At 37.2% G+C, this 27,928-nt stretch overlaps 1 protein-coding gene across 2 annotated transcripts in view; it reads left to right on the forward strand.

Annotated features, from left to right (window-relative positions):
- OLFM3 (olfactomedin 3) overlaps positions 1–27,928 on the forward strand; it is a 43,157-nt gene that overhangs the window by 2,657 nt on the left and 12,572 nt on the right. Inside the window, exons 3-5 of one of the 2 annotated variants that reach the window (XM_047084992.1) lie at positions 7,505–7,640; positions 14,616–14,771; positions 19,808–20,027. In XM_047084992.1, coding sequence (XP_046940948.1) covers positions 7,505–7,640; positions 14,616–14,771; positions 19,808–20,027 — 512 coding nt within the window. Of the gene's footprint in view, positions 1–7,493; positions 7,641–14,615; positions 14,772–19,807; positions 20,028–27,928 lie in introns of both variants that reach the window. The other variant, XM_047084994.1, reaches the window with a different exon arrangement.

The raw sequence follows: 27,928 nt of genomic DNA on the forward strand, positions 1-27,928 counted from the left end.
TTTGTTTTGTGGGTGCTTATGGGATGTGGAGATGGTAAAAAGTAGAGATTTACACAAATATCAAATCTTTAGAAGGGTAGTTTCAAAAAAGCTGGAAAAAAAAGCGGATTTTAATAATTAAATGCGATTAAATCTGTTTATAGCAAGTGTCTCTGAAATAGTGTCCATTTGATGGTCTCAAAAGCTCAGAGGTTTTTAAATTTCCAGGATGTTTTTGTTAATAAGTAGTTAAATACAGCTCCTTGTTAAAGGAATATGCTCCCTCTTGTTTTTGTTAGAATCTTGAAACATTTCTTTATTCTCCTCTGTAGCCCTGTTTGCTTTCTTCTTTCCTTTCTTTTTTCCTTCCAATTTATCACTGGGCCCATCAGCCTTTGGAGAAGCTGGTGTCTGCAGAGGTGAGAAAGCTCAGGCTCCCTCTGGCACTTCTCTCTGATGCAGAGAACTGGCCCTTGAGGCTGAGCTTCTGAGAAATCCACACCCCCCCCCCCCCCCACTGCTGTGGACTCCACACCATGAAGAACCTGGAAAAGAGCAATTAGACAAGCAGAGGACATTCAGCAGACACCAGCTGTCCCCAGTCAGCTGTGCTCCTGTGGTGGCAAGAGGCCTCAAAGGGAACCTGTGGGCAGAAGTGATTTGTTTTGCTACAGTTTCATCTAGCTGACTTTTCTCCATAAATAACCACTTTAATGAGTTAGTCAGTTTTAAGTTCCTTAAAATTAGTAGAATACCCTGATGCAAACTCCCTATACTTTTCTAAATATCCTATTCTCAGCTCACTGTCCTTTTTCAGTCTGAAGACACCAGACTTCTGTATTTTACAGACTGCTTTTCTCCCTCAAATCCTTAGGCAATATCCCTTTTGTGAAAGGACAACTAAACAAATTAAAGAGTGGGAGATGGATGAGAGAACAGAACTGCAAATCTTGAGAGCCACAGAGAAAGAGATAATTGCCTTTTTGGACAAGAACTGTGACATGGGCTTATTTATTGAGTAGATTTATTCTTGTTTAAATACTTAAAGCACAAATAGGGCCAAGAGGGGAAAATTACAAAGACAGAATTCAGGTCAAGCCCCTTGGGTTTCTCCCAGTGGAAGGGGCTGCCTAGAGAGCAGCAAAATTCTTACCATACAGAGCTCGAATGGAACTACGATAACAGAAGCATGAGAGTGGAAAGACACAGGACCAGATACAACCTCCGAGTCTTTCCCAGCACTAAGTCTCTTTATTCCAGAACATGAGGTGTCCAACCAACCTAAACTTTTATCTTTGTTTTTTGTTTGTCGAGTTTTTGTTGTTGTTGCTTTGTTTTAATGGTTACTTTTCTTAGAGGCTTGAGGTTTCTTTGAGTGAAGAATATGCATTTATTTTTAAGAAAATACCACTTTACTGGGGAGCACTGATACTGTTTCAGATTGAAGTTTGCCTGAAAATAGACCAGTCATGCAGACAAATAATGTTAGCTAAGACTTGGTTTTGCCATTGGGCCAGGCACTATTTCAAGTGATTTACAAGTATTAACGCATTTAATCTTTACAACAGCCCCACCAGATAGTAATAAAACCTATTTTCATTTCCCTAAGGGACGCCAAAGCACAGGAAGTTTGAGTGGTGGAGCCATGAACTGAACTCAGGTAGTCCTGCACCAAAGAAAACTGGGCACAGCCCTGGGGACAACCTCTAGGACAAGCCCCAGAAGGAGGGGCAGCATGCTGAGTGGCCTTTCACTGGTCACCACCTCTTAACCAGCTTGCTCTCCAGGATTACCAGACCATTAGTGGTTTTCCAAGGGTTCAGGAAGGAGTCTTCCCATTTTTTATTCTATTTTGTTATACTTCTTGTTATAAAGACAGCTTTTAAAGAGGTGAAAATCACGACTCTCCTACAGAATATGCATTTCTGATTTCAGTTCCAACTAGTCTCATATAAGAAATAGGAAGAAAACTGCTGCTATGCAGTGACATCTTTATTAACACATCCTCCAGAGCACAGCTTCTTTCAGCGTGGTCTGTCAACATCTCTCATTCCTTTCCTCACATTTCTCCTCTCTTCACAACGAAAGCCATTAGCATGCTAAGCCACATTTCACTCTGAGACCAAACCTATCCTCAGACAAAAATTTATAAGGGGTTTCATCACTTAGGCATCTCCACTCTAAATTGAATAGCGTCTAACAAATGGATTTTTTTGCTGCTTTATTTTCCCTTACCTTACACACCACTCTCAATAAGTAGATTCCTTATTCTTTTTTTTTTTTTTTTGCCTCAGTCTGTACTTCTATGAAATGTCTAGAAACTCAAGATAAAACATAAGACTAGCAATGTTCCACTAGCTGATTTGGTTCTCTTAAAAGGATCAGAATTCTGTCCCTTGCCTGCCTCTCCACCTGGACCCTAAGAAATGATTGCAGGGTCCGCCATAGGAATATCCAGTTGGGTTTTGCTGAGCCATTACTGCTAACAACTCCTCCAGGTGCTAATTGCTACTTATTTCCATACTGTTTAGATAAAGCCCTTCACCTGCAGGGGTGCATTTCCTCCAAAGCAAATTTTCTGGCTATTGGTAAATGGACATAGACTATCTGACTCATTCATCTGTAGAGGATGAGAGTAAAGAGCTCTGGGCTGAAAGTGGAAGAAAACTGGTTTGAGTCCTATACATGACATTTACTAAATGGAGGACTTGAAAAAAATTGCTTATGTTGAGTTTCAGCTTCCTCATAAGATAGTGTGTATATCTAAGAGTAGTTGATTGAAAAAAAAAAAAGTGAGACTAATACAAAGGGTAGGATTTTAAAAACGTAAAAACAAGTTGAAATGCAAGATATTTGTATTTATTTGTACATGTACCTCAGTCCTTAGGATCTTTCTTTTCTGCTACAAAGACCCAGGAGTTTTGGGAGAACTCTCACCTAGTAGCTTTATATTTATAAAGCATGGCTTGGTAATTAAATTATAAGCAAAGAATCCAGACTTGAAATCCAATTGTTAAAATTATCATTTTAATTCTCCTATTTAGAACATTCTTAAATATTTCATGAGTTCTGCAATATTAAAAACTGCTAAATAGTTCATTTAGTTCTTCTAATTAACACAAAAGGTTCAAAGAGAGCTGCATCAGTAACCACTGTGATTAGCATGCTTTGGATAGTAATAAACCACATGCACCCTCCAGGTCCAAGTACTGGCCTTCATAGCAGTTCAGAAAATGCTTCCAGGGTTATCTTTATCAGTTATAAAAGGGAATTTCAGACAACTGGTGGGCTGGGTGGTGGTTAAACTTTCAGTCTCTGACATCGAAGTACAAATCCCAGCTCTGATTATCCCCTGCATGACCTTGAACAAGTTCCTTACTGTCTTGGTTTCCTCACCTCTAAAATGGGCAGTATAACATAACCTCATCCATAAAGTTGTAATATTCAAAGGCAACAGTACATGCAAACTGCCAAGTAATGGCTCGAGCTCCATAAATGTTTGCTATTACTATTACGGGAGTTTTACAGACACTGGAATAATTGCTATTACAAGTTAAAATGGGAGGTCTTTTTCCATTGGTATCCAAAATCTGTCCAAATATTTCCTTCCACCTGAGGTCTTGGTTGGTTTTATTTTGAGCCTCTTTTCAATGCCAGTATGGATGCCCTAAAAGAGAGCACCAGAGATACTCATAAAACTTCCTTTATTTATCACTGACCCTGACACAGAGGTCTATATCAAAACCCATAGAACTGTCAGGCACTCATCTTTTATATTAGCTTTTTTCTCTTTTGAGTTACCTTTGTCTTGCCAAAGAGGTAACTTGTTATAGTTGGGATCATTCAAACTAACTCTGTAGTAGATAAGGTCAAGGCTCTTTTCACTGATTCTTACAAGAAGACAATTCGAAGTACAAACAAGGCTGGAGTCCACTTTTATTAAGCTGACACTTCAGGGAGAATGCTAAATGAACATCAGACCCTCTTCACCTTTCCTGTTTCCCTCATTCCAGAAAGCAACTGACACCTTGCCCTGTCATGATAAGCTCCTCACTAGTTAGCCAAACACTTGGCAAGTGAACACCAATATTAATGCTGCCAGGTTTAATAATCAGTGTTTGCACTGCTGTTAAAGAGATAATATTATAATTGGGTGACCCCTGGTCCTCTATCCAAAAGCTAAATTTATCCTAGTAACAAGACTTAATTTTCTTACATGTTGGAGATTTGTGTCCAATGTTAGGTGAAACCTAGGTGAAACTATAGGACCCATGTCTAGATATATTAATCCCATACCGTTATGTAGCTTAAACCTTTAATTTTATCACTGAAACTACTCTGCTAAACTATTCCCATCTCCATTCTGTAATCTCTGCATTTTTCTTCCTTAATACGAAAAGGATAATATGATAATCTTTAAGATGCTTTCTGATTCTGATAATAACTCTAAGTACCTATTTCTATCCTAACTGGATATTCAGGCATAAATGTTAGAAGGAGTAGGAGAATGAAAAAGAAATGGTAATGAATCCAATGCTTCAGAAATAAAAGGCAGCATAGGACACTTCCATGAATTATATGAAAAGGGAGATTAAAAAGAGCACTGGCACCAACTGCTTCTCATTATAGATCAAGGACAAGGACTATGACATCTTTATGAGTTTCCTGAGTTTATAACATATAGCTTCCCCAGTATTTGTTCATGATTGTTGTTGGAAGGCGTATCAGCACCCTGTAGTGATTATTGCCAAAGCCCTTGAAAAGAAAAAGAGCTGTGTGTTGGTGGATGATATGCAATGACCTGGGACAGAATAAGTTGGAGATTATATCTGTTCTGGTGTGAACTCCAGAGACAGAAGATCTCACAGGCTATAGCAGATCTGTGGAGAGGGAAGTCAGCTTGGTTTACTCCTTTAAAGGGTTTGCTTTAACCTGGTAAAACACTCCAGTCTATGGGCAAATATCCAAGCCCAGTAACACTGAGCATTTTGCAAGACAGTCCTCTGCTGGCCTCACTTCACCTCTTGGTTCCTAGCCTCATCTCAGCTCCCAACCCTCAGGCTTTCTCTCACCCTCCTCAGCCTCACACCTCCAACCTGATTCATGAAATACCTTATTTTCTAAACTAAATTCATCTCCTTCTTCTCCTGATCATACAAGAAATACATATCTGCTGAATCCCTGGACAACATAGAAGGACAGAGAGAAAGGCTGACAAATTTCAGATCCCAGCTGTAGAAGCAAGCCAGAGCTTAGCTAGGAAAAGGCCCATTGATTTATCTGATTATTTCCACAGGAAAAACAAATTCGGATCAAACTGGATGGTTTGTCTACAACATCTGTTAGGTAGTTTTTTCAATATCCATGACTGACCCTTGAAAACAATTATCTGGATGTTCAGCATCATACTGATATGGCCATAGCATAATTAAAAGCAAGACTCTAGAGCTGCACTGTCCAGTGAAGAGGCTACATGTAGCTATTAAGCATTTAAGATGTGGCTAATTCAAATTGAAGTCATAAGTATAAAATGCACAATTTTGAAGATAGTAATTTTAACTTTTCTAATAGGCTTAAAAAAGTAAAAATTACTTTATTTCCATTGGACAGTCCTTCTCTGGAACATACTGCCTGGCTTCATACGAGCTAACTGTTCCCAAGCATGTTAACCAATTTCCTCTTCTGTGAAATGGAAATAATAATTCCTGCTTCTTAGGGTGCTTCATTGTACTGCTGCATCATCAAGTCAATGCATGTGAGTTGTCCCTTGGAATAGAGCCTGACCTTGAGTAAGCAACATTCTTCAGCCTAGGCAATCCCCAAAGAGAAACTTAACTGAAAGCCAAGCCACTAATAATCTTAGCAGCTGGAGGAATGAATGAGTGCCTCTCTGGGCAGTACATCATGGCATCCACAATGACTTCTCCTTATACAATGGAGAGTGGATGTTTAGCAGCACCTGGGTGGCTCAATCGGTTAAGCGTCTGACTCTTGATTTCAGCTCAGGTCATGATCTCATGGTTCATGACATCAAGCTGACAACACAGCGTCTGCTTGAAATTCTCTCTCTTCCTCTCTCTCTCTCTCTCTCTCTCTCTCTCTCTGCTCCTCCCCATCTCTCTCTCTCAAAATAAACACTTAAACTCTTCCTGAAAAGTAACTAGATAAAAAAGAGGAAACTTATCTTTGTACCTGATAAAATATACTTAATACAATAGAAAATATCTAATATGTCTAGTAGATGAATATAAACTAAGTGTTGAAATAAGACATACGAAAGGCAAATAGCAATACTAGACAATACACATGAAATGCCTAATGAATAACACAGAATAGGTAGAAACCATAAGGGTTTAGTAAGTTGAATGTTTATGAAAGAGGTATTCCAATAAGGAGAAACAAAATGAGTAGCATATAAAGAAATGAATCAAGGTAACATACTTTCAGGACACACATGGACCAATTTGTTGGAAAGAAGTTTCCTATAGGAAGATCCAGGAGGTAAAACTAGAAACATAAATAGGAGGCAGACTTTAAGCCGCCTCATTCCTAGATGGGAAGGCCACTTTAAGCTACAGTTCTAGGGAGGTAGGGTACACAGAAGTAATTTGGGAAGATGGATTTCGCAGACCATGTCAAAATACTCTTTAACCTCTCTGGGACTCTGCATCCTTTGCAAAACCGTGCTGATCTAATCATTTTACCCTGTATTCTTACATGCTACTTTTCCAACTTTATTAATAATTGGCTCTTCAATACATGGGAAGCGCCCTGGCATAGGGCTTTGCTTCAGAATATCACAAGTGAATAATTATCAGAAATGTGTATGTGTGTGTGTGTGTATATATATATATATACACATACATATATACATACATACACACACACACACACACACACACTACTATCATTTACTGTTGAGAAAGACAAGCTAACAGATCTTATGTAGAGAGACTGATGATATGTGATTAAGTGGTTATCAGATGCTTCTAAATTGCACTGCAATGTCCAAATATGACAAAAAGCATTAGGAAATGTTGTAGGGTCAATAAATAGTTACTAATATAGCCCAATGAAAGAAAAATTCGGGGTGCCTGGGTAGCTCAGTGGGTTAACTCTTGATTTCAGCTCAGGTCATGAACTCATCGTTGTGAGACTGAGCCCTACATCAGGCTCTGTGCTGAGTGTGGAGTCTGCTTGGGATATTCTCATTCTCTCTCTCTCTCTCTCTCTCTCTCTCTCTCCCCCCCCCCCCCTCCTCGTGCACACACGCTCTCTCTCAAAAATAAATATTTTAAAGAAAAGAAAAACTATCCTGGGGACAGATAAGGAAGGTGTAACTGAATGAAGTTATGCTGCCTATAGAAGTTGTAGAAGTTGTTTAATCTTTCTTTTTAAAGAATAAAAACAGAGACTTTATCAAAGAGGATCCTTTGTTTAAAATGTTACAAACCCACATTCTCTTTATCCTGTAATGGGGGTCTGTGTTGTGTGTTTGCTATTGGTTTCCTCAGACCCAGATTAGTCCCAAAGAAGGGTGGCAAGTGTACAGTTCAGCACAAGACCCTGATGGACGATGCATTTGCACAGTGGTGGCTCCAGAACAAAACCTGTGTTCCAGGGATGCCAAAAGCAGGCAGCTTCGCCAACTTCTGGAAAAGGTACGTGTCCTGTCCTCCATTTTTTTTTATCTACCGTTCCTTGAAAAGGAAATGCAGGAAAGCAGGCAATAATGAGGAAGGTCCTTCCAATTTTTGTCCCCCTTTCTCAAACTTTTTTTTCCTTCCTTGAAAGGAGTACCTCAAGATTCCTGCTCTACTGTTTATTTGTATTACTTTTTATTTTTCTCAATCTTACCTTCTTAAGACTGGATATCTATCATATGCCTTAATATCCAGTTGGTCTCTTCTTAAGGGGGAAAAAAAGGCAAAAAGTCTTATTCCTATGCCAGAAATCTATCCTCAATTCCCAGGATCACACTAGGCTGTTTGAGCTCATGCATTTGAATCACATTAACAACCTTGCAAGGAAGTTAAAATAATGGAATGCAATATGCAAGCTATCTGAACAGATAATGAATAATTTCAAGTATTTATCATCATTCTCTAAGTCATTCCTTTGAACATTAAGCTCTTCAATTTCATTCAACAGCAATCTCTCCATATAATTTACTTAAGCCGATCCATAACAATCAAATGCAGAATGCCCTTGATTTATTCTTTTTTACAGATAAAAGTCAGCTCATGAAACATTATTTATGTTTAGTTTGAGGAGGAAAAAAAAAACAATGAATGGTTCTTTCAATTATTCTCATTCAGAATTTCACTGTGTTGGGCTCTGAATATAGTAGGACAGCTGGGTGGCCAGACTGATGGTAAGACGACAACATGTGGGAATTTTAAGTACCTTCAGGGATAATAAGATAAATTAGGTAGTATGTGCTTTTAGAGAACATCATGCTCAACCATTCATTCAGTGCAATATCATTTCTATGATCATTCATACAATGATGGCATTGAATAAGAACTTTTTAAGGAAAGTTAAGAGAAGCCAGAAAAATGAAAGCATCAAATTTGTTAATATAGACATGCCTACTTTATGCAATTTCAAGCTTAGCAACAATAACTTTCTTCTACTGCCATATAATTGAAAATAAATTTCCTCCATGTACATTATTTGGAAGTCTATTGATGCTCTAAAATTTTAAGAAAGCTTTTTTCTTGTTTTTATAAAATGATTAGTCCTGTTTTCCCTCCCCCTCTCCTCAGAGCTATCATCAATCTATCGATTCTCTCTTCTTATGTCTCTTTTTATAAGATCCTATCTTCCCTGCTCCTTCAATATCTGTCCCCCAGACAAAAGCAAATGTCATTTTCATTCAAGTTAACGACTCTAGCTAATGTGCCTCTCAGCTATTAGAAATCATGACAAATGAACTGTGATTTTTCTTGGGTATACCTTACCAATCTTGGTTTTCTTTACTTCTATGAAAAAAACTCCAAATATATAGTTTAATATTGTTTGGTTACTAGGGATATTACATTAGTAAAAAGATTTAATCTTTTAAATCCAATTTTGCTTTTCTATTAAATTTGTTTTTCTATTAAATATTTCCCCTCAAATTATAGACTTTCTGATCCTATATTCTTTTTCTGTGCAAAAGCATCTTTTTTCTATGTCAACTATGGTGAGAAACATTCTTGGATACTCTACCCTTATTTTTGTTATTGTTTTTCAATATAGCATTTCATACCCATACCTCCCCCCATACAGATTCAGACATCTCTTCTGAACCTGTTGGAAAAAAAAAAAAACACAGATTTCTTCTGAAATCAGTTGAGAAAGTTCAAATAAAGTGTTAGAAGGTGGATAATACCCTCTACAGGTCCAAAGTGAAATGTACTCCAGAACTATGATAAAACCGGGAATTGGTGTAGGATGAAGAAGGCAAAAAAATACAACCAAGGAGGTTGACCACAAGCCATCACTGATACGACCACCCCATCTAATATGCAATGTGTTTAATGATTTAAAGAAATTCTAGAAAAATCACACCTTTAAAAAGTCATTGTATCTAATTAACAAAAAACCCCACAAAATTTATTAACAAAATCTAGGTCTCTACAAGTTATGTTTATTAAATTTACCATTTGAGAGTATTATAGGAGGGAATAGTAAAGGGAATAGTATATAGGAGGGAATAGTAATAGTAAATTATGTACATTACTTGGAGTGGGCTGAAGAAGGGAGTAGCACTGATTTGCTGCAATGACCCAAAAAAAAAAAAAAAAAACCATCTGAAATAAGCACTCCTTATTCAGAATGAGCCAGATTTTCTTATTGACTTCTCTATAGTTTCACAAATATCCAAGGCACCGGATGGAAAACCGGAGCATGAGTTTAGGCCGCCCACTCACCATTAACCAAAGAACTAATTTAGTCACATAATAAGGAAATGTTTTTAAAGATTTATTTATTTATTTATTTATTTATTTTGAGAGACAGTGTGCACATGAGAGAAAGAGAATCCCAAGCAGACTCTGCACTGTCAGCGCAGAGCCCAATGCAGGGCTTGAACTCACAAACTGAACCGTGAGATCATGACCTGAGCTGAAATCGAGTCGGATACTTAACCAACTGAACCACCCAGGTGCCCCTAAGGAAATGTTTTCAACAATATTGCTAACAGTATTTCCCATATCTGTATCCACTCCATTCAATCCTCACAGCTGAGGAACCTGCCCTTCTAAGTTTACGTAAAAAGAAACTGCTTTTTGAGGTTAAAGAACCTACCAGTGTCACTCAACCAGTGTATTATGGGGCTTTACCAGATCAGTTCTGTGTTTTCTCAACACCATGCTAGTGTCATCCAGAATGTCACAGGTGGTACCCATACTAATTTAAGCAATGTTCTGTCAAATATTTTTAACCATATCTACATTACTTAATATTTAAAGAATTACAATTGTTTTCCCAATATTTCAGGTCTTAATATGCCCAAACTACAACTGTTCATTTAAAAAAATGTTTGTTAGCAGGGCACAGGTGGCTCCATTGGTTAAGCATCTGACTCTCGGTTTCTGCTCAGGTCATGATCTCACATTTCATGATTTCAAGCCCCATGTGTGGCTCTGTGCTGTCAGCTTGGGATTCTTTCTCTGCCCCTCTGTGCTCTCACTCTCTCTCTCTCAAAACAAATTAACATTTTTTTTTTTAAAAGCCTGTTAGCTGGGGCACCTAGGTGGCTCAGTCGGTTAAGCGTCCAACTTTGGCTGAGGTCATGCTCTAGTGGTTCACGGGTTCGAGGCCCGTACTGGGCTCTCTGCTGACAGCTCAGAGCCTGGAGCCTGCTTTGGATTCTGTGTCTCCCTCTCTCTCTGCCCCTCCCCCACTCATGCTGGGTGTGTCTGTCAGTCTGTCTCTCTCTCACTCTCAAAAATAAATAAAAACGTTAAATGAATTTTTTTTTCAATAATTAAAAAGTTTGTTAGCTGTGTAGCTTCTCTGTACAGTTGAAGATGTCCTGCATGTCTAGGACAGTTTCTCCTAAAGTGTGATTTTTGGAATAGGATACCAGTGACATCCTCCTAGTAAAATGATTTTAATAAACTCTATTCATGATATTTCACTCTTGAAGATTTCTACCACACAGTTTAATACTAAAGGTTCTGTGAAGACCTACAGCAAAGAATTTCTATTTAGTTTTGTTAACGTCAAGGCTATGCAAACATACTGAACTGTAGTCTTTCCCCCCCCCGAGTAATCTCTACCTTAATTATGAATTAGAGTGAAAATTTAAGTTAATTTGTTAAGTTCAGAGAGGCCTCAAACATTTTATTTATACAAAGATCCAAGATAATTAGTTTCAAAAATTATTAATGAAGGGAGACAATGAGCTTGCTGAACGATGTAGAGAAGGGTCTAAGCACAGGGACACATATGAAAAACTAAACTGTAAAACATCAGAGATAAACAGAGTCAAAGAGGAACCACAGCAGATGGGTCTCCTTTCTACAAGTGTAACTATAGGGATCTAGTATCGGGTATCATCAGGAAATTGATCCTGGGGGTGGGAGGGTCTCTGTAAACAGTGGAAAACTAAACATTCCTAGGTATAGTCATCAGACAAAGCAAAAGACAGCCCAGACCCAAATCCTCTCCAATTAGACAGCTCTGTCTCTATCCATTATCCCAAATGCAGCTCTTATAATTATGCCTATTTCTACAATATAGAAGGCCACAATTCTCCCAGTGCATTTGCCACAACACAAATAAGTTGAAAATTACCTTACTAGGGCAGAGGCAAGATAAGAGAGGCTGTTTTAATTTTATACAGAATATTTCACTTGCCTATCATTTTCTACTTGTATGGACTCTGCCCAACCCACGGCATTCCTAGGAAAGTATCAGTCATGCCAGCGATGGGCAGCTTCAGAGATGAATGCCATATTCAAATGTGTAGATGGTTTCTTTAATACAAATGGCTTTTCTTTATTCATACTTAACTGTAATGAAGTTAAAGATTATTTTGAAAGCATTACATTTATCCAAGATGCAGTTACATCTCCAGGTTTCAATGCTGTCTCAGTAATTTTGTGCTCCACCGAAGATTTAAAAGAATGAAGCTTTCTAAGTAGGAATGATAGCAAATTAAGAAATATTTGGGAGTCACGTACTGCTACAGTGTCACAGTGACAGAAGGAAGGAACTTTCCTTAAAATACTAGTAACTGGAGTGCCTGGGTGGCTCAGTTGGTTAAGTGTCCAACTCTTGATTTGGGCTCAGGTCATGATCTCATGGATCGTGAGTTCGAGTTCTGGCATCGGGTTCTGCACTCAGAGTGTGGTTCCTGCGTGGGATTCTCCCTCTCTCTCCACCCCACCCCCACTCATGAGCTCTCATGCACTGTGCATGCTCTTTCTCTCAAATTTAAAAAATATTAATTACTTATTACAAGCATTGGAAGCATAAGATAATTTTAACCAACAGGTATTTATTGAACAATTATTCTGTGCCTGGTTCTGTGTAGGGTGTTGGGAATAAAAAGTATGAATAAGATGCAGCTTCTAACCTTTGGAGCTCACAGAAAGGCAGTCACTTCTGTGCTCCCACCCAACATATATTACACAATTAGTTTTAATATAAGCTAGACTATCACATGTCTTGAGAATACAGGATTTATAAAGGGCAGGACTATGGATCAAAACAGCAGAAAAAAAAAACAGGAAAAGATAATCTTCTTTAAAAAGAAAAATAGAGGAAGTATGCAAGCCAAGGCAGCAGAATGCTCTGCCTTCTTGGAATGTTCCAAGCTGAGGAATGTACCAACAATGGGCTCTTCATAGCTAGCTAGTCCACTGAGCTTTGTGACATACCTGATGACAAAAATTTGTGTCTGAATAAATCACTCCTTCCTTATTTTCAACTCACAATTGCTGCAATGAAAAAAATTTTTTACTTATTGCATAATACATATTTAAAAATAAATAGAATAGAATAATGCATAAAAATCTATGAAACAAAGTAAAATTCATCTCAAAGTCCACCACAATTTTTTTTTGGTGCTTTCATGTTTCCATTTCATAAAAATAAAACATATAATTCTAGGCAGATTTATATATATTCTGTTTAACAGGGACTCCTTTCTACAATATTTATTACTTCTCCTCTTACCCACATTTCACAGAAAACTAACAACCCAGGGGTGCCTGGGTGGCTCAGTCAGTTAAGCATTCAACTCTTGATTTCAGCGCAGGTCATGATCTCACGGTTCGTGAGATCTAACCCTGCATTGGGCTCTGCACCATCAGTGTGGAGATTTTCTGTGTGCCTTCCCTGCTCACTCACTCTCTAACTAAATAACATTAAAAAAGGAAAACAACCCAGTATGTATTCTTCTAATCTTTAATACCTTTCTCCACCATGATTTTTTGCTCATATGCCCCATTTTCTTTTTTTTTATTAAATGAGTTTTTTTGTCAAATTAGTTTCCATGCAACACGCAGTGCTCATCCCAAAAGATGCCCTCTTCAATACCCATCACCTACCGCCCCATTTTCTTTTATGTGTATGTTACACACACACACACACACACACACACACACACACACACACACAAGCTCTTCTCACTTTTCTCATGGAAATTTCTCCATGTTGAGCAAAATTTAATAAACACAGGAATCACTTGGAGATTCTGATAAAATGCAGATTCTGACTCAGTAGCTGTGGCATAGGCCCCAAAATTCTATATTTTTAAGTTTCCCAAGTGATGTCAAACTTGCTCTGTACACAATACTTTGAGTACCAAGATATAAAAATCTAGCCTATCCTTTAAAATAGCGTATTCATACTCCATTCCACAATTCATCTAACAGCTCTCCAACTATTAGAGGTTTTCACTTTGTTTTGAGGTTTTTGCTGACACAAAAATTAGAGCATGTTTCTTTCCTCATTTTTATAGGTCATCCATTTCCTACTTCTACATAGCCTAGGGCCCAATAAACCTACAAGGTACCATCAGCTTAATCTGTGTTTATTGCCTACCTACCAACCATTTGACAGAGCTGCTGTTTTCCAGGTCTCTTAAACAGTATGCTCTCCAAGCTTGGAGGCGTCCCAGCATTGCCACCATGCTTCTCGGTCAATTCAATCTCACCGTTGGGAGAACTTAGGATGTCAAAGAAACCATACAGGAATGAATGTGTTCTAATTCTGTTGGACATGTCACTATCATCCACAATTGCTAAACATCCCACATCTTGAAGAAATCAGAGTTAGTACTTATAGAAACAAATTATTTTAACATTTAATGGGTTGGGACATCATAAGCTTGCAAAGTCCTAGAATGAAAATTCCGTATTTCAAATTTACTTTTCTGATTAAATTCTTATTTGAAGTTATTTATTTCTCTCTAATCCTAGGATGTCAATTTTATTATTATTTCTTGCCTCAGTTTAATTTTCCCTTGCTGAATTTTTTGAATGTTTATCATAAAGAATTGTCTTGAAAACCTATCATGTGGGGATACAAATACGGATTTGGCACTTATAGTTCTTTGTCATTTTTGCTACTTCAGTAGTGATTGCATATACCTGTAAATAGACAATAATGTATAGTCAAATGTTCTTGTTTAACAGGTTCAGAACATGTCCCAGTCTATTGAAGTCTTAAACTTGAGAACTCAGAGAGATTTCCAATATGTTCTAAAAATGGAAACCCAAATGAAAGGGCTGAAGGCCAAGTTTCGGCAGATTGAAGATGATCGGAAGACACTAATGACCAAGCATTTTCAAGTAGGTTTGACTTCTGCAATCTTGTCAATCCAAATCAGACACTGAGTGCAATGGACAGCCAGCATGGCAATCAGCTAGAAATAACTGTGCATCTGCCCATATGTGCAAGGTTAAAGACTCACTGGGGACATCAATCATCTCTTCACTGAAACTGACCATTAGCTGGTAGGAATGCATAGAAGTCTTGCTATAAAAAGAGCATAATCCTCCTAGAGTTTGGTGGAGTTTCTGGATAGATTTACAGGCCATTCAATATCTAAGACAAGGGGAAATCTCAAGGAAAATAACTAAATTTATCAAAGTTTTTTTCTGATGACTTAATGCCCTGCTAATATGAGGAGACAGAGAATATAAATTATTAACAGAGGCAACAATACCATTATTAATATCATACAAAAATAAAGAGGGCTGTTTCCTAATTTTATACAAAGTCTTCTCTTAGACTTTAAAGTTATTTTTGGCAATTATCCGGAAACACTGAAAATAGAGGAATAGTGTTTTTAAGCATGCTATGTGGACTTTTCATACCTATGTGTGACAGTGCCATAGATTTTAAGAATCTGACTATGATACTACCATTTGAATCTCTATTAAAACAAATTATCTGCCTCCAAAGGGATAGCACATCATTTATAGGACATCCTGTGGTTTTATAAACATAATGGTTTGTTTTCCCTCCCTTCTGTCATGAGTGAGATTCACTGCTGATGGTGAGGGAGTGGGCCTGAGTTTAAGCATCAGAAGTGCTTTCCACACAGAATCGTGAGGGCAGGGAGCTAGGATGTAACAGGATCTCTGCACAGCACATTTTGTTATGGCAGATGTTTTCATGGCTGTGTAATTGTCTTCATTGGTGCTCAGGAGACTGAGTAGGGATGTACAGGAAGCAGTTTCTTCACTGAATCAGTTTTAAAGTTATACTAGAGAGGGTGCCTGGGTGGCTCCATCAGTTAAGCATCCAACTTGGGCTCAGGTCATGATCTCCTGGTTCCTGAGTTCGAGTCCTGGTTCAGGCTCTGTGCTGACAGCTCGGAGCCTGCAGCCTGCTTCGGATTCTGTGTCTCCCTCTCTACCCATCACCTGCTCACTCTGTCTCTCTCTCAAAAATAAATAATAAACATACATAAATACATAAAGTTTTACCAGAGAGGTACAACAGAAGGAACAGAGGAGTAAGAAAGTTGAGGGTACTGACAGGAGATGAGGCTCAAGTGATGAATCATGAAGTTTAAATTGAAAAACAAAGCTAGTAGGTTAAGAAATTAGAATTAGAGCAAGACTTAGAAGATACAATAAATGTAAACACAATTGGAAATGAGAGAATGAGTGAACTGGATGAGTCCAGAATTTATGGGGGAATGGTAAACAGCAAAAAATAAAAAAATAAAACAAAAAATAAGGCTGAGGAGCAAATAAGTGAATGCTAACCAATATTTATTGAGCATGCACTGTGTACAAGGCAGTGCTGGGCCCTCTGCTGGATATATAAGGATCTCTCTTCTATAAAATACAACTAAAACAAGGCACATGAAATTGACAGCAAATAGAAGCATAAATATTATTTAGCAGCACAAAGAGTAATTTTATTTAATTTCATTTAGAGAACATCGGGGAAAAGTTATAAAATTTGGCAATTTTTAAGAAAGCAGTTTGGACCAGTCCCCCCCAACACACACACCAAACAAACAACCACCTGAATCACAGAGGATATGAGAAAAACAGAAGATCAGAAGATTCTCAGTGTTCAGGGTTAGGGTGTAGACTGTGGAGGGGTAATATGAGCCCAATGCCAAGGCCATCAACAAAGCAGGAAATGGTAAGCTGGCACTGACAGCATAGGGGGAGCACTCCCAGAAAGGAAGAAGGACACAAGGAGAGGTGCTCAGGGTGTCGGGCGCGAGTAAAAATTATTCAAGCTCAGATGGACAGTGCCGAACTCTGCGATGCCAAGGGACAGTTTTAGGATGCCAGGCCTGGCAGGGTTGGAAGCGGGATGAAACATGTGCATCTGTGGGAACTCTTGAAAGAGCATCGAAACAGAAAGATACAAAGCTGAGACAAAGTCAAGGCAATAATTGGCCTTTTCTAGAAGTTTTCCTAGTAGCAGGCAGGCTGCCAGTAAGAAAACTTAATTTTCAGGCAGCACCATATGAAGTAATGATTTTGATTTTACATGTAATCCAAGTAGATACTTGAGTTATACTCAAAAATCCAAATAGCAATCTTATTATTTTTCTGAAGAATTATATTCAGCAGTTTTGACAAACCTAAATACATAGTAACTAATTTAATCCTCTCAACAATACTATAAAGTAGGTTCTATATTTATCTCCATCATTCAGATGAAGAAACTGATGTAATTTGTTCAGCCTTGTATATCTAACATGCATCAGAACCACAAAGTCCAGCTCTAGAGGTAAACCTCCTAATGCCAGTGCTGTATTGCCTCTGAGTAGATTACAGATGAAATTTAATGATAATAATGACATGCTCAATGTGTTTGCTGAATTTATGTATTCCCTGAGCCTGACGGCTCAGTCAGATTTATATATCCAGTCAGATTTGGTACTATGTGCTGAGGTGTCATATTTGAGAAGAAGAACTAGAACATTCCAAAAGTCACTTTAACATCAAAGAATCCTTTTAGATTGAAGAAAATCTTCTTCTGGTAAACTATTTTCAACTTATCAAAAATACTGAGATTTTGTCTTCTATACTTCTTTGAGAGAGAGCATGAGTGGGGTAGAGATGTGGAAGGAGAATGCATGAGTGAGAGAGAGAGAGAGAGAGAGAATGAGAATGAGAATGAGAATGAGAATGAGAATGAGAATGAGAATGAGAATATCTTAAGCAGGCTCCTCAGTCAGCGCAGAGCCCAATGCGGGGCTCAATCCCACCACTCTGGAATCATAACCTGAGCTGAGCTTAAATCAAGTGTCTGACACTCAACTGACGAAGCCACCCAGCCACCCTCTTCTATACTGTTTAAGATGGAAATCTTGTTGTAGGTATCATACTTGAGACTATCATTCTTATATGAAGAGATCACGGTTGGGCAAAATAGTCTAGCTACAACCTTTGCTACTGTAAGAACAACACAGCAGAAGGTCAAATTCTAGAAGAAATTAATAAGTAAAGATCTATGCTATTCTCCTTTAACCTTCTAAGTATTTGACATGTATATTGGTCAAACTTTCCACTGTTCCCTGACTAGCATCCAGGGTTTCAAAACTCGTTACCAATAATCCAATTATGAATTTTTGAAAAGATCCAAAAAATACAATTACCTAGTTTTATTTTGTTTGTTTGTTTTTTTGGTTCAGGGGGAAGAAAAAGTCACCAAAATTGTGACACTGAATTGCTCTCTTTTCAGTATTCCCACAGTGTAACATAAAACTCTTCATAGTAACTGTTGCTATAATATGCAGCAAAGGCTACCAACAGAACTCTTATTAAAATCATAATGAAGCAATTGTGTTTTTCTTTTGGGATGCCACAGAATGCTGAAACTAATAAGTTTACTTCAAAATGAGCCACCAAAATGAGTAAAGCTATGCAATTCCACCTTTTCATTGTGATATTTATGAAATCTTTCTCATTATTAAGACTTTGTCCCTCCCACTCAACATGGGCATATATACAAATTCAAAAAATTCTGAGCTTACGGAACGAGTGGAAATTTCCCCACAAGAAACCTAAGCCCATAAATCAGGGCAGCAATGGGAGCTCCTGCTATTTTAATGCGTTTATAGTAATAACATCTTCCAAATGTAATTTTAAAATGCAATTTTCAGCTCCTTAAATTAGTTAGTGTACAACATGGTTCCTGACAGCACGTATGGATTATTCTCAAATGATCCTCACAGTGACAGCTCTTTCCACAAATGAGACCATCTGTAAAAAAACTCACAACTGAATCACACTCATGAAATATTTTCACTGACCACCACCACCAAATGAAAGGAAAAGAAGAAAAGGTGACACACCTAGAACTTGAAAGTAAAAACTGCAGGTGGGGCTCAGTTCCATGATGCTAGGAATGAGAGACACCATGTTGCCAAATATGCTTCTTGTTCTCCAGATGAAAATCAACTTTGCAGTTTCGAACAACTCTGTATGACTAGGTCCTGTGTTACATAAACTGTGAGCACTTTGGTCCCTGAAAGAGTTGAGAGTTAATTCACTCCCTGGGTAAGCAACTCTGCCTTCCTTACAGAGCTCTAAATTATCTATGCTAAGGCAAATGGAGTCAGAGTGTGGGTAATAATTCAAAATGGTAAAGAGCAACATGCATTTCTTTGAGATTTGAGAAGCTTTTCATGATTTATTATGCTTGCTGAACTTACCTTCCTAATGATACTGTGGTAAGATGGATATTAAGAAGCGTGAGGAATACCTGAGCACTCTGGAAGGACAGAGATGGAAACATTCTAAGTGTTACAGAAAAGCTATTGTTCTAGGATCCAAAATTTCTTGTAAGTACCCCCATAACAGAGATAGTCATTGGGTAATTAGAGTTGACATAGGATATTTGACCTGTTTCTAGTAATTCATAATCGAAGATGGATCCTGATTTTATTTGCTAAATACTGCATTGTTCTTTTTATAAAATGCTCCTAGAAAGTGAAATAACACAAACTCTTAAATGCTACTGTAAGAAGTTTTTGTAATTATGATAAGGATCAATTTAATAGAAAAGCACCTAACCATTTAAAGAGAGGTTCTAGTACTGAGATAAATGGATTTACTAATGATCACAGTAGCCACTTACATTTTCACAGTACTTAATTTCAACCAAAAATCAGTACGATTTTGATCTACTTTGATATACAAATATTGAATCATTATGTTGTATACCTGAAACTAATGTAACGTTACATCCTGATTATACATCAGTAAAATTTTTCTTCTAATTTTCAAAAAAAAAAAAAGGAATTTTAAATCTGTTTTAATAATCCCCTTTAGGTATATTAAAAAGAATGTAGCTGCTTGATCTGTTTAAATGACTCTCAAAAACAGCTGCCTGCTTTTTGCAGGAGTTGAAAGAGAAGATGGATGAACTCCTGCCCTTGATTCCAGTCCTAGAACAGTACAAAACAGATGCCAAGTTAATCACCCAGTTTAAAGAGGAAATCCGGAATCTGTCTGCTGTCCTCACTGGGATTCAAGAGGAAATTGGTGCCTATGACTATGAGGAACTGCACCAGAGGGTGCTTAGCCTAGAGACCAGGCTTCGTGACTGCATGAAAAAGCTGAGTGAGTACAACAACATGTTGTGTTTTTAAGTGGTTTCAATGAAAACTGCATTCCTACGCTCTGCAAATAGTCATGAATACCTATTACAGGGAAACCGATGCCTGCTTTCTAAGTGTAAAGTAAGTATTCCTCAATGACTTAAGCATGCCTATGTAATCAGTATTATTTAAAGGTTGCCTAATTTTCAGAGCACCCTGTTACCATTTGGTGACTTGAAATAACACAATTCTATTGGCTATATGATAATATGGGATGGTCAATCATTGCTTGGCTAGAGGGGAGGAGAGGCATTTTTGGTAGTGGAGAAAGTTAGAGGCTAGGAAAAAAGTTACCCTGGGACCAAATATGAAACAGCAGTGATTAAATCAAACAAAAGCAATTCCTCTATTATAGACAGTGGCCATCATTTGGCTGTTCTGATCCACAAGAAATAAAAGGGAAACACTTACTCAAATACATATTCACTACTTTGCAAAGGGCCAAGCATGTAACATGAGATATGGACTCTAGCTCTTGACTCCTAATGGTTCAACCTGGTCTAAATTCACAAACTCTTCCATTTTATTCATGAGGTAGTAATTTTTCAGATGAAATCATCCTGGGACTAGTCTCTAACTTAATGCAAAATAAATATGTGTACACAAATTGAATAAAGAGGAATTATTAAGTTCATTTAGGAATATTATTTTAGTTGCCGACATGAAGTAACATGACAAAGAGGGCAAGTCAATGACCACAGGAAAGTATTCTCCAAAAGGAAAGAAAAACTTTTCTCAAATAGAAAATAAGCTAAAAAGAAGAGTAAAGAATTTGGAAAAGATCATCAATTTCTATTAAAGACACCTCCAGAGAATAAATGTAAACATTTGAAATTTGAATGGCTGACAAATATTTTAAAGACTATTTTACAAATGCAATTCAAATGAAAAAAAAGAGTGAAGATATAAAAAGTTGCATTCAGTACAGTTAAAAATGTGGGGAATCACTACATTAGAGGCCCCACTACCATTATCCCAGGGTTTCCAAGAGATTCCAACAAAATTACTCAGAAGGCAATTAACGTAAGCCCTAAAGCTTAACACAGGAACCCTCAGATCTTTATTCCTCATCAGTCAAGGCCCACTTTTTCACCTTAACTAGTTTACTAACAATCATGACTCCAGTGGATTCCATGACTCCCATTCTTGCACCCCTTCACACATTGTTCACATTATTGCCAAAAGGATTTTTTGAAGCCTTAATCTGAAATTACCTTGCACTGTGGAAAATCTCCTAGACTCCCTTACATCCTGTGATACAGTCCACAGCTTATGTGGCCCTCCCTACTTCTCCCACCTTACGTTCTGCCACTCCTCCCCTCACACGCTACATCCCAGTCATGTGTGTTCTCTACTTTCTCATTGCAGGGAGGTGTTGTGATGCTGTCCCTTCTCCTGAAAATTTTTTCCCCTTGCTTATCCTTTCTGTGTCTACACACTTGCCATATGAGACAAACTCCCATTCATTCTTCAGGTCTCAGTTTAAATGTCATGTCTTGCCACACTCCCTCACTGCTCTCCCGATGTATACTATGTGCCCCAGCTAGGTGCTCCCAGGCCCTGATAGGTCACCAATGATTGCACTTTTCATGCTTCATTATCATTGCATGTGTAACTGGATGGCTATCTTCCTAGATTTTTGTTCCATGGGAACAAGAACAATGTCTATGATACTCGCTCTAAATCGCATATTCCCCAATACCTAGAAAACTGCCTAACAAAGAAAAATTACTCAATGAGTATTTGCTGAATAAATTAATCCTACAAGGAGTCATATAGTAACAATTTATAAATTTCAAAGAATAGATATTAGCTATTTCAAGTCTTATTTGGAAAAAAAAAAAGCTTTCTTAGCCACATATTTCAATCAGGTGGTATAGGACTTACTAAGACTAAGCTAAGCAAAAGTTATTTGACGTATCACTTAAATATTTCCTTATATGTTCTTTTATAATTGCTATGAAGTTTACTGCTAATATACACTAGGTAAATATTACTGACATAAGTGAATTCTGTTATATATTTTTTAATGTTTATTTATTTATTTTGGGAAGGGAGAAGGGAAGAAAGAGGGATAGAATCCCAAGCAGGCTCCACACTGTCAGCACAGAGCCTGAGGCAGGGCTCAAACTCATAAACCCTGAGATAATTACCTGAGCCAAAATCAAGTCAGACACTTAACCAACTAAGCCACCCACGTGCCCCAAGTTGTATTTTATTTTTAAATCATGAAATACCTTTGGCTCACTGTACATGTTACATAGTTTGCCAGATGAAGTCTCCACCAAACTAGATAAGAAAATCTCAAGGCAAGACTTGTTTGAGTGCCCTCAATATCTAAGTTACTTTGGGGGTTACAAAAAAAATATCCAGATGCATTTTTATTAGCTCAGAAAATATTTGATTAAAGATTTTCTGGGTGGCTCAGTTGGTTAAGCGTCCAACTTTGGCTCAGGTCATGATCTCACAATTCGTGGGTTGGAACCCCACGCCAGGCTCTATGTTGGCAGCTCAGAGCCTGTTTCAGATTCTGTGTCTCCCTCTCTCTCTGCCCCTCCCCTGTTCATGCTGTGTCTCTGTCTTAAAAATAAACATTTAAAAAAATTTTTAATTAAAAAAATATATATTTTCTGTAAATGACAGTGCATAGGATTGGTCTGTGTAGGGCTTTGGCTTGCTTTGGAAGAGGACTGGTTTTTACAGATGAATCGCTCTAGAGCCTGAGAATCAATTCACTTGGTTGTTCCTAGCATCTCACAATAAACCAAAGCCATCAACTTTGTATACTGACACCAGTTATCTGCTAAGTATACATGCAGTAAACTAAAAGAAGGACAGGTAATAGAATAGTTCTAGCTAGTAAACACCTTGAACCTTAAAGGGTGCCAGTCAGGTTTTTGAGGGACTGGCATTCTTGGAATTTATTCAATTTTAGAAATGAATTTCACTTCTAACATACATTCTGAGTTGACTCAGCTGGAAATAATGTCTACCACAGTTAGGAAATGAAATCTACACAACTCTCAGCTCTTTCATAATTCTGCTTGTTTTTTAGTCTACACATACCTCCTACACACAGCCTCCTTCAATATTGAAAATGATATTTGGGAAAAATGGTTTTAATTTAAGTGGACACAAATTCATCCTATTCCTCCTTACTGAACCATGGATAATGTCTCTATGGTGTCCTTAAACCTTAGGACTGCAATCTACAATATATAGATTTTTTTTTAACAACAAAGGTTCTTTTTATTAGTTTTCCTTCATAAACAACAAAGTTGAAAGAATGTGACTGTCAAATTAACTGCATTAACTAGTTAATATTTTATTTTAATTAGTTAATATTTTTATTTTAACTAATCAAAAACAAAATCTAGCAACTAATACAAATATTAGACACCAGTAAACAGTCACATCATTTTTATGTCCAATAGCAAACCTACCTACTGAGAGTATCCTAAGCAATGAGGATATTTATGATATTTATCAACTGGATCATAATCGTTAATTACAAAGTAAAAAACATGTTCAGGTAGAGACAGACAGCCCTAATGCTATGAAGTATGAAGTCACATGGTCCCTGAAAAATTAAGTAATCTTCATATTGTCCACTTAAAAGTTATTCCAGTTTGAAAGGGAGTATCTCATACATATATTTCCAGAAGAAAAACAAACATGATTGTGAGTGGTGTCTTAAGATCTAGTTTAATACTACTTAGTATTTATACTTGCTGGAAATTAATAAAGATTGGATCAAATGATCTTTTAACACCATGCCTACTATCAACTCATAACTAAATGCCCAATTATCAACATATCAGATCACATTGACTCAGAAAACAGGTATTAATCAACATCAGGACCATTAACAGGACATGTAAAGAAAAAACAAACATCAGGGGTTGAGTGTTCCAAAAGCATCTAAAATCCAGTTGCTTTTGGATCTGCAGTGGGACATTGGATAATTATAGTATCCTCAATATAGTAAGAAGAGCAGGAAGGCTCATCCATCAGCGGCATCTTCATTCTTCACAAAAGCCTTTCAACACAAACAACCAATTAGCAGAGGGCAGAAATGGACTGGGGAAACAGAATAAAATTTCAACAATGATGAATGCATTTCCACTCACCTTTTCAATGAATTTGCTTTTAGGGAAAATGTCACACTGTAGATCACATAAATTTTAAGATACTAAAAGACAAACTAGCTTCATTGCCTGCAAGGTCTAAGTTACTCTTAAATAGTAAATAAGGTGCTGAAGGAATCACAAGTCATTGAGAGCACTAGGATACCATTCAGCTTATTACTACTAGAGAGTTAAAGTTTTGGAGAAAGTAGAAATTACGGGGGGAGGGGAGGGCTTCAACAGTAATGCACTCTAGGGGCCTGAATGAAGTAATGTTCTTTCTTAAGCGCTTAATTTTCTCCTATGAGAGACTGAATAAAGTCCCCTGTGCTTAATCTTATAAGTATCCCATTCTTAGACATGCAAAATATAATTATACGCATGTGAGAATCTGATGGAAAAAGCACACCTAAAGCTCACACACACACCCTGAGATCATCAACAGGTGTTTAATGTGGATTACAATCAGCCCCCTGCCCCCCTACTCCCTCAAGTTAGTTCTCCTTTAGGGCAATGGTGTGGTGCCATCTAGTGAAGCACAGGATGCCATCTTTCTATTAACACTAACAGTTTTGAGGCTTCACGTTCAACAGAAATATCCATAGCACTCAAAACTTTAGGTCACAAATAATGACATTTGGTTACTGTCTTTGTCATGTTTATGACAAATTAAATTTTAAAAGGGAAACCAAATTGTCTATGTGTCAATAGTCTTATTTGCTCATTCAGCAAGTATCTATTGACTCTCCGATATGTGCTGCTACTTTGGTAGGTATTTGGTGATACAAAGATGAGAGGCAGACTGTCTCCCTCTACAGTCAAGAAACCTGCATTTCAGTGGCAACAAGGAGCACAGAAGTAGCTCATTACAGCAGTACTGAGAGATACTGCTTGACTAGCAGTATGGCTAGCTGTTCTAAATGTTTTAAGTCTAACTGCTGCAAGAACTCTGGGTTAGGCAATATTACTGGCAATTTATACTCAGTTTAAATTATTTTACCACAAGTGCATGTTAGAGGCAACACATTTAAATCCAAGCCCTTCTGAGTTCAAAGGCAGATTTCTTCCCCAGCTTTCTTCCTTGATGTAGAAAGCAAGGAGCCAGAGAGTCCTTTTTCATTCTTCCCTAAACCTCACCTACATACACTCACACATCATTCCTCTCTCCAACCAATCTCTCAAAAACACCTCTTTCCTGCTTCCTCACTTCTACCACCCTAATCCAGACAGGCCTTCCTCATGCTCTCAGTTGCATTGCCACAATGGCGTCCTACCCACTCCCCTTTACCTGAAGTTATTCCCTCTCCACCACAGTAGGTGTTCAGAGTAGTCTTTTCCAAATGCAAATCTCGTCATATTACACCTATGTTTAAATGATTTTCTTTAAAAATTAAATCCAAATAGCTTTTCATGGTCTGTCTTGATGACATGGCTTCTGCCTAACTCTCTAGCCCTTTTCTCACAAGTTTTTCCCATGTATTCACTGTAAGTTTTAACCATCCCAATCTTTCAGTTCCTCAGTCATGCGTGCTTTCTTATCCGGACACTGACCTTCTTCTCCCCTTTCATGGAATGCTCTTCCTTCCACTTTACCTATCCAAATTCTAATGATTTTGCATTTTACACGAGACACCAACTTTTCTGTGGAGCCCTCTCCGACTGCTCCTTTATATGGCTGGCTTCTCCTGGCATAGTCTTCCACATTCCCCTGTCCCACTTCTCATGAAACTTGGAAATTTTCTGAAAAAATGTGCCATTTTTTTAAATTTTTTTAATCTTTACCACCTTAAAGACAAGTTGTCCTTTCTCTGAGAGGTCAGGGGCCATCTAGGTCTTATTCCAGCTGAATAAAGTATCATAAAACACCCATAACATAATGGGTAAAAATTAGTGTCTACAGAGAGTTTGAGAGCAAATATTTTCAAAGCAAAAAGCTTTATGTTAGTTTCAACAAATAAATGAGGATATGTCAAATATATAAAACATCTGTATCTTTTACAAAACCAAAAATCTTTTGGGGAAAAAAAAGACAACAAAAGCACATCCTTTTTTCACCTTTGTTTCTGTTGCCATCTGTTCTTTCTTCGTGGCAATGCAACATTTCACTATAAAACACATGAAACTGTGGTCTACCTAGCACTTAAAACAAGTGACATTGAAAATCTCAGTGAAAGCAGGAATTAACAGAAAAGTCAAACTGTGAGATTTAACTTGGAAGTTTAATAGGGGAAATTAACAAAAATAATCCCATGGATTAAACTGAGATCTTCAAATGAGTCCTTCACCAAGGACAGCCCTACACTCCCTAAAATTCTAGATTGTAACACAGAATGCAATTGCTCCTACCCATGTACTTGGTGATGACACATTCTTCCAGAATCCCAGAACCTAGTTATTTTAGCACATTTTTGGGTAATAGGTATATTTTACCATAAACTTATTTATTATTTATCTTCCTTTTTATGTCCTACTTTGCCCTAAATTATAACTAGATTATAAGACGTTCAGGGATATAAAAATTGTGCTTTCAGAGGCAAGCATCAGCTGCCAATTTATTTGGGATTTCATAATACAATTAGTTCTTCATTCAATCTGGATGTTACATAGGCTTCTCCTTAAACCTATGTTCATAGTATAAGCTCTCTTCCACAAAAAGTTGACACAATTTTAAAAATATTTCGTGAAACAAATCAAGACAAATAAAATGGTCACTTTGCTCAACTACCTATTGAGTATATTTATCATTATACAGAATCATACACATGCATAAACGTCAATTATAATTAATAAGTTTAAAACTGTTAATTTTGGAAAAGTGAAAGTATTTAGAAATATATTACTCTTGATCTTTTTTACTAGACACCACTGAAAATTCATTCGAGTGCCGTCTCTGATACTACATCGATTATATCCATCATGATCACCACCTTTCTCTCAGCAGTATAAGGGTAGGATTAAATATGCAAATAAAAGTTTAAGTAATACACACAGGTTTTACTATACTTTACTGAATTTACTATGTAAAGTAGGGACAAACTTATTTTAAGTAGCTTTAATAGACTTTAAAGATCAAATCATATCTACTACTTGCTAAATGAGTTCCCCAATGGCCTTACGTAAAAAGAAACAACATAATGTCATAAATATATTCACTACTCCATTTAATTTATTTACATGGGCATAGCCTTAGGATTTAAATCCAGAAACTGTTAGTCCAGGATATTAAAAATACAATTATATATTAAAGAAATAAACAAAAGACAGATGGTTTTTATGCTTCGTTGATCCAAACAACAGATCTGCTGAATCCCAAATGATAGCTTTCCCCAAGCCACTGATTGATAAATACGGATCGCAACTGATTATAAAAAGTTTAAGATCTACAAGTCATCAGAAAATAAAACAGTCACTTTCCTCAGTTATTTGCATATTTTGTGAACATACATAACCATACACATGCAATATATTACAAAATGCTAATATTTTCATGTGTCTCACTGTAGACGGAGAAGCACAGCAGGATAAAAATCAGTGAAGCAAAACTCTTAACTTCCTTCTTTGCCATCCACTTTTGCAGGAACATTTGTCTTCCAGGCATTTGGGGAAATTATCCTTTCTATCTGGCTTTGTCCTCATGAAAAGTGAGAATGAAATAAGAAAGATAATGATTTATTTGAACAAAAACTAGTCTATGGGAGCCAAGAACTAGAAATGACTTCTATTGTTTATTTTACTT

The sequence above is a fragment of the Lynx rufus genome, unplaced genomic scaffold, assembly GCF_022079265.1.
Source record: "Lynx rufus isolate CCGP_SWC_20201006 ecotype Redwood Valley unplaced genomic scaffold, mLynRuf1.p SCAF_2, whole genome shotgun sequence".
Taxonomy (NCBI): domain Eukaryota; kingdom Metazoa; phylum Chordata; class Mammalia; order Carnivora; family Felidae; genus Lynx; species Lynx rufus.